The sequence below is a fragment of the Octodon degus genome, unplaced genomic scaffold (genome assembly GCF_000260255.1).
Source record: "Octodon degus isolate 3935 unplaced genomic scaffold, OctDeg1.0 scaffold00230, whole genome shotgun sequence".
Classification (NCBI taxonomy): domain Eukaryota; kingdom Metazoa; phylum Chordata; class Mammalia; order Rodentia; family Octodontidae; genus Octodon; species Octodon degus.
The window spans coordinates 1,667,187-1,680,859 of record NW_004524806.1 but is presented as its reverse complement, the minus strand read 5'-3'; the positions used below and the strand labels follow the sequence as shown (position 1 = coordinate 1,680,859).

Here is a 13,673-nt window from a genome sequence, read left to right as displayed (position 1 = left end):
GCAAAGATAAGCCAGACTTGGAGAAAAATCATATTTCTCATAGAGGATGCCTGGCAAGCACAAGGGCCTGAGTTCAATCCCCAGTTCTGCCCCCTGCAAAAAAAACTCATAAAGGACTTATGTATACAGAACATACAAAAACCTTTTTAAAAACAATTTTTAAAAAACAAAAAATGGGACAAATGGCTTGAACAGATACTTCAGCAAAGAGGTTATATGGATAGCAAGCATATGAAAACATATTTAATATCATTAGTCACTAGGTTTATCAAATTAAACCATGTGATACCACTAAACACCGATTAGAATGGCTAAAATAAAAATGACTGACCATAGCAAGGGCTGACAAGGATGTGGAGCAAGAAGAACTCTCATACACCGCTGGCGGAAATGTAAAATGGTACAACTTTGGAAAACAGTTTGCCAGTTTCTCAAAACATTAAATGTATACCTACTATATGACACAGATATTCTATTCCCAGAATGACAGGAAGAGACAGGAAGTACATGTCCATAGAGGCTTGCATATAAATGTTCATAACACATTCCATTGTTTATAGTCCAAAACTAGAAACAACCTATAATGTTAACTAACACATAATTAAATTGCAGTGAATCTGTATAATGGAATACTACTGGGCAACAACAAAAAAACAAGCCATTCATTCATTCAACAACATAGATGACTCTTTGATTTTTTTTGGCAGGTACCAGAAATCAAACTTAGGATTTCAAGCTTGCAAAGCAGGCATTGCACTACTGAGCTAAATCCCCATCTCCTCTTTAATTATTCTGAGTTTAAGAAGCTACACAAGGGGGCTGGTGAGATGGCTCAGTGGTCTAAAGCACCTACTCAGAACAAGCTTAGCAAAGCACAAGGACCGTGGTTCGATCCCCCAGCACCACATGCCAGCCAGCCCCGTCCCCTGGTGGGCTGAGCTGGCCACACACACACACACACACACACACACACACACACACACATAAATAAAATAAAAAATTAAAAAAAAAAGAAGCTACACATGAAAAGTACACTATAATTATTCCATTTATATATAATTCTAAGAAATAGAAATTGATCTATATTGACAGAAATCAGCTCAGCATTTGGGGGGAGGGAATGTGTGGGAACACAAACTGGTGTTAAAGGTACAGACTGAGGGATACTTGGGAATTTTTAGGGGTGATAGAAATACATTTATTTGGGGCCAGGGAGATAGTTCAGTAGAATAAGTGCTGGCCTGGCAAGCACAAGGGCCTGTGTTAAATCCCCAATTCCACCAAAAAAAAAAAAAAAAAAAACACATTTATTGATTGACTGATTGATTGATTGATTGATTGAGGAACTGGGGATTGAACTCAGGCCCTTGCACTTGCCAGGGAAGCGCTTGTTCCATCTCCCTGGCCCAAGACATACATTTTTTTTTTTTTATGTGCAGGGTCTCACTAAATACCCCAAACTCACAGTGATCCTCCTGATTTCTGCCTCCCTAGTCCTAGTATTACAGGCAGGTGCCACCATGCCTGAACTCCATCATATCCAGGGTTTGGTCCCTGGCTCTGTGCGCCCAAGGGTGGGGCTGGCACAGCACACAGAGCCAGGGACCAAACCCTAGCCCCTGTGCTTACCTAAGCAAGCACTTAGTTCACTGAGCTATACCACCCGCCCTCACATATATACATGTTGATGCATTAAATGATACATTGAATGTGCAGGTTACTATAAGAAAAGGTGTAAGGAAAAATGTCACCACATTAAAAAAAAAAACACAAAAAACAAAACACAACTCTTCCAGAAAACTAAAGATTAGCTGAAGTGAGAAAAAGCTGCTTTAATTTTCTTACTGGAAATAGCTATTGGAATGTTTAAGTATATACCTTTCAGGAACTTCTATGCAGTCTCAGGTTTTTTTCAAAAACAAGATACAATGTCCTTGGTTTTAAATAACTCTGTCATCATGTCACAATAAACATATCTGAAATGTCTTTATACCTAGGATAATACAATATTCCCACATACAGACATATCAAAGTTTACCAACTCATTTTCACTGATGGATATTTAGCTTCCAAGTTTTCATCTTTTTTTTTTTCTGTATTTTAGGGAAGGGTCTACAGGATGTTCAGGGTTTCACTACTAGGTGGACTCACAGTGATACTCCTGTTTATGGTTTCCCAAGAGCTGGGATTACAGGCATGCGCCACCACACCCAGTCTCAATTGCTATCTCAGCTTGCCCCGGGGGCGGGGCCATGACAGCAGGCCCAGGGATTGAATCCCTGGCCCCTGCACCTGTTTGCAGACTCTTCTGCTGAGCTATTTGGCCAGCCCTTTTCATCATTTTAATAAACTGTGCAGGGCTGGCAAGATAGCTTAGCGAACTAAGTGCCTGCCTAGGCAAGCACAGGGACTGGGGTTCAATCCCCAGCACCACATGCCGCACCAAGACCATCCCTGGGCACACTGAGCCATTCGTAAGTCTGGGTATCATGACACACATCTGTCATCTCAGTGCTAGGAAGGCTGAAAACAGGAGGATCACTACGAGTCTGAATTGCATAGTGACACTGTACCAAATACATTAAAAATAAAGTGTGCATATCTTCAGTGATTCTTTTTTTTTCTTTGTATTTTAGGGGAGGGTCTACAGGGTGTTCAGGGTCTCACTACTAGATCAGACTCATAGTGATCCGCCTGTTTACAGCCTCCCAAGAGCTGGGATTACAGGTGCGCAGCACCACGCCCAGTCTTAGTGATTCTTTTCGAATAAATTCTTTGAAGCATTCTATTGCATTAAATATATTTTCTTGGGGCTGGTGAGATGGCTCAGTGGTCTAAAGCACCTACTTGGAGCAAGCTTAGCAAAGCACAGGGACCACAGTTCAATCCCCCTGCACCACATGCCAGCCAGCCCTGCCCCCTGGTGGACTCAGCTGGCCACACACACACACACACACACACACACACACAAATAAAATTTTTTAAAAATTTAAATAAATAAATAATTTTCTTAGTCCAAAAAAGACTATTGTTTTTGTTTTGTTTTGTCATTCCCCACACCTGGAGTAAACCAAGGGCCTCTGTACTGAACTACATCTCCAAACCTTTCTTTAAATTTTGAGACAGGCTCTAAATTGCCTGGGATAACTTTGATCCTCCTAGCTCACCCTATCAAGTAGCTGGGATTATAGGTGCCGGCCCAGTTTCAAAAGGGCATTGTGGAAAAGTTCTGTGATTGGTTTTTATAGTTTTAGGCCTCCATTTTGCCCTTAAATATCTTTCCTAGCTTAAAGGGTACAGATATGGAAGATTAAACTTTATTCTAGCTTCAAACCATTTCCCAACTCTGTTCTATTTATAGTGCATTATGAATTAACAATTATCAGAAGTTATTTATATCTGAGGGCTAGTCTTGTATAAAAAGTATGACACAATTTCCAAGTCACACTACCTACCTTCATCTAGCTCAGATGCACCAATGAAAGATATCAGTACTTTTAATTCAAAAGACATAGAATAACACAGTCTACTTGCTACTGCTACCTAGTGAAACTGACTTTACCTTGCTAGTTAGGAAAAATCCACCTGGTTAATCATTTTCTTGATGACATTTTCCCCCAATGCAAAACCTGTCACAGCTAAGAATAAAAACCAGCAGTCTTGTTATCAAAACTATTGCTCCCCAGATATGAGTAACTCTGCTCACCTACTATCCTGCGCACCAGGGAAGGTCGATCTGTATCCAACTCTTTCTTTAGACTTTCCACTGGCGAACTCCTTCCTGAGGCAGGGTAGAGAGACGCGTGCCATTTCTCAGGGTCCCAGACACCATCACTATAGGTCAAATGGTACCAACAGTTAGCATTTGCAGTCATAAGCCACATAGTTTAAAGTTTAAACTGTTTTAAAAGTTAATGGAGCATCTTGTACAGCAATTAACTACTGGGAAGAATGTATGCAATGTGTTGATTATTGAAACTGTCCTACCAATTTGATTTGAAACTGTCTCATTGCTATTTATCAATAAAATTATGGGGAAAAAAAAGAAAAAAAAGTTAATGGAAACATCTTTCTAATATAAAACTTCTCAGTTGCCTTCAGAATGGTTGTCTTTTAAGAGGAAAACAAAAATAATTCAATAATATTTTGTTGCAGGTCAATTATCACCAATAGGCATTTGAAAATGGTCAATACAAAAATGAAATACTCAGACTACAATCCTTGGCATACACATAAATTATAATAACCATGCTTGTTCTATACAAAGTCCATAAATATTGATTACTCAGTTTACTAAAGACTAATAAAGTTTTAAGCCTTTTACCAAAAGCACTTCCTGCAATTATCAGTAGGCACAATGTTTCTATTTCAGAATAAAATCTACTATATTTGTTCATAATTACCTTTGCCAATGAGCTGCAGCAATAAATTACAACCTGAAGCATAAAAAAACTAGCTTATCTAAGACCCACGAAAAATCTTATCTAATCAGAACAGTCATTATTCCAATATCACCAAGGTAATGTGGTAAAGCATCTAAGCTTAACAAAACCTTGTGAACACTCCCTACACAAAATTTTAAGTCTGTTCTATTCAGAAAATTAACATGATACTTTATATGTTAAGTATATGAACCATCTACCTTGATGTTCAAGAATGACCATAAAAACATACAACAATGTAGGTTTATTGTAGGAAAATTTGAGAACATTTTAGAGATAGTCTATTCAAACCAAAGTGTTTTATCTTTTGTAAAGAAGCCACAGCTGCCATAAGACTAATCTAAAAGGCTGAGAGATTCTTCATGGGGGCTGGGGAAAAACAAAAGAGGACAGGGGGATGTGAGAGACAGGTAAAGGGCTTAAAGCTCCCTTGATCAGAGTAGCTCAAGCTGCCCTTGAAGTACCTGCAAAGCAAAGGGCAAGGACCATAAGGTCTGGACAAAAGACACTGCTGAGATTTCCTAGGTTCCAGTCTTTGTTTTGCTTTCTATTTAATTTTGACCAAGGCATTTTCCAGTATTAGTTTCATTAATGGTTAGTTCATGTATTATTTCTTGAAATCTCTCACTTATTCTACAAAAAAACTTCAAAACAATATAATCCTTAATTTACCAAATGTGGTACAACAAAAAATTAACTAGAAGAAGTTAGTAACTCAAGGGGCTGGTGAGATGGCTCAGTGGTCAAAAGCACCTACTTAGAACAAGCTTAGCAAAACACAGCGACCATGGTTCAATCCCCCAGCACCACATGCCAGCCAGCCCCGCCCCCTGGTGGGCTGAGCTGGCCACACACACAAATAAATAAATAAATAAAAAGAAAAAGCTTTTTTTAAAAAAAAGAAGTTAGTAACTCAAAATGACAGCCATACCTGTCGTACTTTTCTGAGAGGCATGAAGGCCTCTGTTTGGAATGGGGGCGTTCTTTTATATCCAAGAGCTCCTCCTAAAAAAGAGAAAGCAAATGGGAATTTTGAAATACATTTCTCAGGCCACACACCTTAAACTTATTTCTGAGCTGAGTAATTCTGAGTATCTACCTAACCTTTTACACATTACTACTAATCTACTTTTCACATGCTGTTTATTTACACTTTTGATTTATTCCAGAAAGAACTGGAATTAGGTCAAGTTTCTTACAAGAAGCGCAAACAAAAATTATAAAGTAGTGATAGTGACCACTTACTAGTGATCAATTTCTTGCTAAAACACATTCTTTTTCCTGTATCACTGTCCAATCATAAGGTCACAGCCCACAACAACAAATGCTCATCAAACCATAAGAGCTTCCCAGCCTTACATAAAGCCTTCCAACTAGTCTTACCACTTTTTAAGTACCTTAGATGCCAATGGGATAGTTTTCATTTTTGAAATATATGCTAAAGTTGTAAGAATAAAAAAGCACAGAAAACATCCACATACTATTTAGTTGAATTTATCTGGGACCACTTCCTCTCATTTACTTTCTAATTTTTTTAACCACTTGAAAGTAAACTGTTTTAAGTCCTGATTCCTTCACCCCTATATACTTTAGTGCCTATTTTTAAACAATAAAAATATCCTTTTGCAACCTCTATCCAATTCCATTAGAGAATTTGGCCATGTAGAAAATGATCTGAGTGACAATTTTTTTCACTCTCTTTAACATGGTAATTGCTGGTGTCATTTTAGATGCAGAGGATGGTAACTAACTCATCACCCACAATGGATGCCTTTGGAATTTAATTCTGCAGATTGTGGTCAAGAAGTCCTGTCAGCATACCTGTAATCCCAGCACTTGAAAGGCTGACGCAGGAAGATCACCTTGAGTTGGAAGCTAGCCTGGGTTACATAGTGAGTTCAATGCCAGCCTGAACTGTGTACATAGCAAGACCCTATCTCGGAAGAAAAAAATAGACAGTATCTAGATGTTGTCCAAAATAAAACTATCAAAACACCGAAACATCACCTGTAAACCACCAGTAAAGACTGGAGTTCAGAGAAATCTGCAGGGCAAATGGATCAATAGTAGATAATGCCAACAACAGCTATGACAATACAGAAATCTTAAGGTTTTTTAAAAAAATTTCAATTAGAGGGCCTGGGAATACAGCTCAGTGGAATGTAGCAAGACCCTACAGGAAAGTAACACTCCCCTACCATGCATGATCCCTGTCCTGAATCCCCAGAATGGTCAAAATAAGAAAGGGGTGAGATTTCAGTAGAAACAGGAAGGACTTTTTAAAAATATAAATACTTACAAATGACCCTACAGGACAAAACAAAAAAAGCCCCTGCAAAGCAACTATTACTAGAAGTGACTCAAAGATTATTACAGGTTTCCTTGCCTCTCAGTTAAAATATTAGACTAAGAATCCTACTATACTATTAATCCAAGGGTAACACACTTGACACTTAAATGTACATATTCCCAATATTCAAGTTTCTAAGTAATGGGGTTTTGTTTGAAACTTTTAATTCTAAGAGATAATACAGAGCCCAAGTAATGGTACTTTCTATTACTACAACTGTTTGCCAAAACTGATCACTTTATTTCAAAATTAACACGGAAAGATTAATAATTTAATTCATCCACAAAAATCTATAAGGGCCAAAGTTTGGGCCAAACAGCCTTACAGAAAGGGAAATGAAAAGCCTAAAAAGAGATTATAGGGGCTGGTGAGATGGCTCAGTGGTCTAAAGCACCTACTTAGAACAAGCTTAGCAAAGCACAGGGACCGCAGTTCAATCCCCCAGCACCACATGCCAGCCAGCCGCGCCCCCTGGTGGGCTGAGCTGGACACACACACACACACACACACACACACAAATAAATAAAATTAAAAAAAAAGAGAGATTATAGCCAAATAAGTTTGTTAGTTTAATGACATAAAAAAGTAAATGAAGTAGAAACTTCACCTAGTAACAATGTGTCAATGTTGGCTCATTAATTATAACAAACAGCCAGGCCTGGTGGCCAACAGCTGTAGTAACAACAGCATTCTGGGAGGCTGAGGCAGGATTGCAAATTTCAGCCAGCCTGAGAGCAGGACTTAGTGAGACAATGTCTCAAAATTAAACACACACACGCATGTGCATGCATGACTATATAAACACGTCAGCAGTTCACTGTACTAATAAATCTTTGAAGCTAATGGCCACCATTTTGAGTGTCTCTGTAGAGTCAAACGTAATTTATAAACCAGGTGTGGTGGCACACGCCTATAATGCCAGCACTTGGGAGGCTGAGACAGGAAGACTGCCACAAATTTGAGGCCAGTTGTAGCTACATTGTGAGTTCCAGGCCAGTTTGAACTACATACTAAGTCCCTGTCTAAAATAAATAAATCTTGTGTTAACCTCATGATGTCTCAATAAATTTAGATCTAAAATATTTATACAAGTTTTTCTTTTCCTGACATATACTATACTAATGTATGTAAGAAAAACCAAGTGAGGTAGATACAAGAACATTTACACAGAAAAATTAAAACACGTTGCTAGGCACGGTGGCACACACCTGTAATCCCAGCACTCGGGGCTGAGACAGGAGGATCATTGGGAGTTTGAGACCAGCCTGGGCTACAAAGTGAGCTCAAGGTCAGTCTGAACTGCATAGCAAGACCCTATTCTCAAAAAAAGACAAAAAACAAACAACAACAACAACAAATGTCAAAGGGTTGAGGATACATCACATGGTACAATATCTGTCTAGCATGTATGAAGCCCTGGGTTCAATCCCCAGCACTGTAAAAACAAGTTTTGGGGTCTTGGCAAGAATGTAGAGAAATTAGAACTCTAAAGCACTGCTGATGGGAATATAAAATGATGTAGCTAAGGGGCCGGGGAGATGGCTCAGTGGAATAAGTGCTTCCCTGGCAAGTGCAAAGGACTGAGTTCAATCCCCGGTTCCACCAAAAAATAAAATAAAATAAAATAAAATAAAATAAAATAAAATAAAATAAAATGATGTAGCTATTGTAGATAACCATGGCCAATTCCTCAAAATGTTAAATCTCTTCCATATGATTCTGCATTTCACTCCTCAGTATACACCAAAAAAACTGAAAATATATATCCATCCTAAACCTTGTACATGGATGTTCACAGCAATAGTATTTAAAACAGCCAAAATATGGAAACAACCCATATGTCCATCAACTGATGAATAAACAAATGTAGTGTAGTCACATAGAATATTTAGAAATAAAAAGAAATGGCCTGTTCTCCTTGTTCTTCAGCACTTGCCCTCTGTGGTTCCTTATTACTTTCTAATCTCCAGGATTTGAATTCGCTGCCATGTCTTCTGAAGAAGGGAAGCTCTTTGTTGGTGGGCTCAATTTCAATACAGACGAGCAGGCACTGGAAGACCACTTCAGCAGCTTTGGCCCTATTTCTGAGGTGGTTGTTGTCAAGGACTGGGAAACTCAGTGATCCCGGGGTTTTGGCTTCATCACCTTTACCAATCCAGAGCATGCCTCAGATGCCATGAGAGCTATGAATGGAGAGTCCCTGGATGGTCGCCAGATCCGTGTGGACCATGCAGGCAAATCTGCCCGGGGCACCAGAGCAGGAGGTGCTTTTGGGGCCCATGGACATGGTCACAGTTACTCTAGAGGTGGTGGGGACCAAGGCTATGGGAGTGGCAGGTATGACAGTCGACCTGGAGGATACGGATATGGTTATGGGCGATCCAGAGACTATAGTGGCAGCCAGGGAGGCTATGATCAATACTCGGGAGGGAATTACAGAGACAATTGTGACAACTGAGAGGCTTGTAGACATGACATACACAAGGAACAACACTTCTCATCCAAGATCGTCCTTTCAAATCGCCATAAAAAGATTTTTGAAGCCGTGCTGAAACTTGATTAGTATATTTACTATTTTTTAATTGAGCTCCCAAGGTATCTTGTTAAAGACTTTTTAGAAAGCTCTGTGTTATTTTCATTTCCCCCATTTAAAGTCAAATTTCTGAGACATTTGTAGAGTTACGGGGGTTTTTCCTTATAAAAGTTTTTAGTTTGGACTCTCAGGATCATTGCTTCTGGCACACAAAAAAAGTTGTGCCAGACTCATGTTTTTCTTTTAAATCATGTATCTGGGGTTATTTTTAAAATATGTATGCACTTAATCATGAGTAGAAAAACTTTTGAATGTACCTGTAAGCAGTCTGCATCAAGAATATGATTGCCTAGGTTTTTTTTTATTAAATATCTACTATCATGAGTGTAAGAGCTTCTTGAAAATGTTTATGAATGTCATTTTTTTTTTATATACTGGAGAAAAAATATTCTTTGGTGTCTCGTGTTTGGAATGTCCTTCAGAACTGATTAAAAAGGTGAAACCTCAACACACACACACACACACACACACACACACACACACGAATGAAAAGCCAGGCTTTATGGTTACAATCCAAGCACATGTCAAGATAAGGCAGGATAATGCTGAGTTATCCTGGGTCAGCCTGGGCTAATAGTAAGTTCAAGACCTGTCTGAAATACATAGTGAGACCCTGTTTCAAAAAAGTTTCCTTAAAAAAGAATAAAGTACTATACATCCAAGTTAATATGGTAGAATGTTGAAAACATGCTAAGTGAAAGAAGACAAAAAGCCAAATACTCTTTTTTTTTTTAGCAGTACCAGGGATGGAACTCAGGACCTTGTGTTTGACAGGCAGGCGCTTATGCCACTAAGCTATACCTCCAGCCCAAAATACTGAGCATTTATAATGTTCCAACAGGTGAATCCATGTGGACAGAAATATATTACTAGTTGCCAGGGGATGAGAGAAGAGGATAATGGGGAGTGACTGCTAATAAGCAGTTTCTGCTTTTAGATGAAAATGGTCTGGAATTAGTGATATTTGTTATAAATCTTTGTGATTTTATTGAATTCACTGAATGGCTGCACTTAACAAAGGGTAAATTTTAATTATACTATTTTGTTAATCTATGTATTTGGTACAGGGTCTCACTACCCAGCTTGGACTCATCATGTGCCCAGACTTGGTGGCTGACACAGCAGGCCTGTGGGTAAGGCCAGCATGCATGTGGGGCCAGGGATGGAGCTCCAGTTCCCTGTACTTGTCTAAGCAGGTGCTTAGTCCACTGAGCTATCTCACTCACCCTGGGTAAATTTTATTTATGTGAGCTACATATTTATTTATTGTCTTTCTGAGACAGGGTTTCACTATACAGATCAAGATGGCCTTGAACTCACTTTGTAGCCCAAGTTGGCCTCACACTCAAAGTGATCCTCCTGCCTTAGCCCCCCAAATGCTGGGATTATAGGCATGTACCACAATGCCTGAAAATATATCAATCTTAAAATTTATTTCAAAAAAATAGATAAAACCAGGCATAGTAGACACATCTTATTTCCAGAACTCTGGGAAGTCAAGGTAGGAAAGCAGTAAGTTTCAGAGTCTACCAAATGAGCAACTTAGCAAAACCTAGAGCTTGGGGTGTAGCTTAGGGCAAAGGTCCCAGGCTCGACATCTGGTACTGCCGAAAGAAAAAAAAGTTGTCCAGCTAACTGGATGGTATAGTTCCATCTACTTGGGATGATGAGGCAGGAAGATTTGTGAGATTTGTGAGCCTAGGTGTTCAAGACAAACCTAGGTAACATAGTAAGGCCCTGGACATTTCCACTTTCAAAAAGTTCAGTTAATATTTTGTTCCATTTATTTTCTCAGACTTATTATTCTCATCATAGGCAAACACCAACTACTCTCAGATACAAGAATCAGATTCGCTTAAAATGTTATTTCTGGGGCCGGGGAGATGGCTCAGTAGAATAAGCACTTCCCTGGCAAGCGTAAGGGCCCGAGTTCAATCCCCGGTTCCGAAGGAAAAAAAAAAAAAAAAAATGTTATTTCATTCACTCTAGTTTTTGTTGTTGATTTCAGATGCTTGGAATATATTATGTGTGAATCACTAGCTCACATGACCAACACATCTATAAGAGCTGGACATAGAGCAGTAAGTCAGTTGCATGCTGGCATTAACTACTCCAACTGCACTTTTTGTGCCAGTGTCTAACTCTGAGCAAGGACAATGACAACACAGCTCAACAGTCTATACAGTTAAAGAACCATTTTAAGCACTAATGAAAACTGAGTAAAAGAAAAAGCTTTTGTGTTATAACCATAAACACCTAGGTAGGGGCTGGGGAGATGGCTCAATAGAATAAGCACTTCCCTGGCAAGCACAAAGGCCTGAGTTCAATCCCCAGTTCCGTCAAAAAAAAAAAAAAAAAAAAAAAAAAAAAACCTAGGTAAAACTGTATGTATGTATGTATGCATGCATACATGCATGAATGCATTTAGAAACAGGGTCTCACTGTGTAGTTCAGGGTGGCCTGGAACTCAGTATGTAGCCCAGTTTGGCCTCAACTCACAGCAATGCGATCCTCCTGCTTCAGCCTTCCAAGTGCTCAGATTGCGGGTGTGTGCCACCACCCATGGTTGTATTTACTGTTCTTGAGAGGTTTCTTAAACCAGTTCCTTGGACTCAAGGAATAAAGGCCCTCCCTTTCCCCAAGATTATACATCACACAATTTCTTTTTTGTTTTTTTGCGGAACCGGGCATTGAACTCAGACCCTTGCGCTTTCCAGCAAAGTGCTTATTCTACTGAGCCATCTCCCCGGCCCCACATCATGCAATTTCTGTAGTGAGGGTTCACACCTTCAAAAGACCTCTGATGGGTCCCAAAGTTAAGAATTAATGTTTTGGGTCTAGGGATGTAACTCAGTGATATAGTGTCTAGCTAGCATGCAAGACTCAGGATTCATTACCCAGTAAGAGAGAAAGAGGGAAAGGGAGAAGAGGGTTGGGGAGGGGAAGAGAGGGAGGGAAGAAAAGGGCAAGCAGGCAGACTTTAAACTGAACATGTTAGTTGGGTGTGGTAGCATGCCTGTAAACCCAGCACTGGGGAGGATGAGGCAGAAGGATTGCCACAAATTCAAGGCCAACCTAGCCTATATGGAGTTTAGGGTCAGAAGAGACTATGTCTCAGGAAAAAAAAGAAAAATGAAAACAATTGAGCACATTTCTCAAATTGTGGCCTATGGTCTACCTGAATATTTGGGGTGGGGGCTCCTTACTGAATTCACAGTGTTAAATGTTACATTCTAGCAATAGCTAAATTGTATAAAATGGTATCTCAGGCAAGAGAATCTTCTCTTAAGTTGTAAGGAGACAAAGCATTAGCCAAGTAGTGCATAGTTTTTGTTTTTGTTTTGGCTGAACTGGGGACTGAACTCTGGCCCTTGCCCTTGCCAGGGAAGCGCTTATTCCACTGAGCCATCTCCCTGGCCAGCATAGTTTGTTCTTAACTGTGTACACAACACTTTTTATGCACCAGGCTCAATGACTAGCTTTGGTAAATGACTCCTGCCTTTGACACCACAGCTCTTCCAGTCTCAGGAGAAATGTTCTTGAATTTGCCCTTTAATCAGCAGCCTTCAATATCAATTATAGAAAGGAATCTCTCTGGGATTTTTTCTTTTTAAAACCTTCAAGTTTGACTAAAGACAATATTTGCAAAGTGTCCATTCAAACAGAGTGATTCCACCATCATCAGTATTTCAGGAAAAAAAGTGCAAAGGAACACGTTTTCCTTTTTAAACAGCCCAAAGGAAGGGCCCAGGAGATGGCTCAGTGGAATAAGCGCTTCCCTGGCAAGCGCAAGGGCCTGAGTTCAATCCCCGGTTCTGCAAAAAAAAAAAAAGGAGGCCCACAGGAATTTACTGAATGGCAGCAAATTCACTAAAATTATCATCTGGACAATAAAAGGAAATATATGAGACCTTTTTGCATGGGTTATTGAAACCTGACCAGGCAAGAATGACTTGCTAATTGTCCAAGAACTACAGACTAAGAAAAGGATGAAAACATTTTCTGAGTTGCAGGAGCCTTCCTTCATTCAGGTAAATTTGTTCAAGCTTCTCAAGTAAATGTGTTCAACCATCTACTGGTAATTACTAAAGTGGACACCCACTTTTGATGATCACTATGGAAGTAGAAAACAAATCAATTTGAATATAAAGCCAAACAAATAATGGCTAAAAACCTTACCTAATTTCTTTCTGCAGGAGTCCCATACAAAATCAGCTACACATTCTGATGATATTCTTTTTTTTTTTTTTTTTTTTTTTTTTTTTTTTTTTTTTTTTTTTTTTTTTTA

The 13,673-nt window shown here is 39.3% G+C and overlaps 1 protein-coding gene and 1 pseudogene across 1 annotated transcript in view; one reads left to right on the top strand and one right to left on the bottom strand.

The window, feature by feature from the left end:
* Eif4enif1 (eukaryotic translation initiation factor 4E nuclear import factor 1) overlaps nucleotides 1-13,673 on the bottom strand; it is a 66,677-nt gene that overhangs the window by 40,614 nt on the left and 12,390 nt on the right. The window contains exons 3-4 of the mRNA XM_023705861.1: nucleotides 5,374-5,447; nucleotides 3,707-3,834 (exon numbers count right to left, since the gene is read on the bottom strand). Of these exons, the coding sequence (XP_023561629.1) occupies nucleotides 3,707-3,834; nucleotides 5,374-5,447 (202 nt within the window). The remainder of the gene's footprint in view (nucleotides 1-3,706; nucleotides 3,835-5,373; nucleotides 5,448-13,673) is intronic.
* On the top strand, nucleotides 8,732-9,282 carry LOC101572774 (annotated as a pseudogene).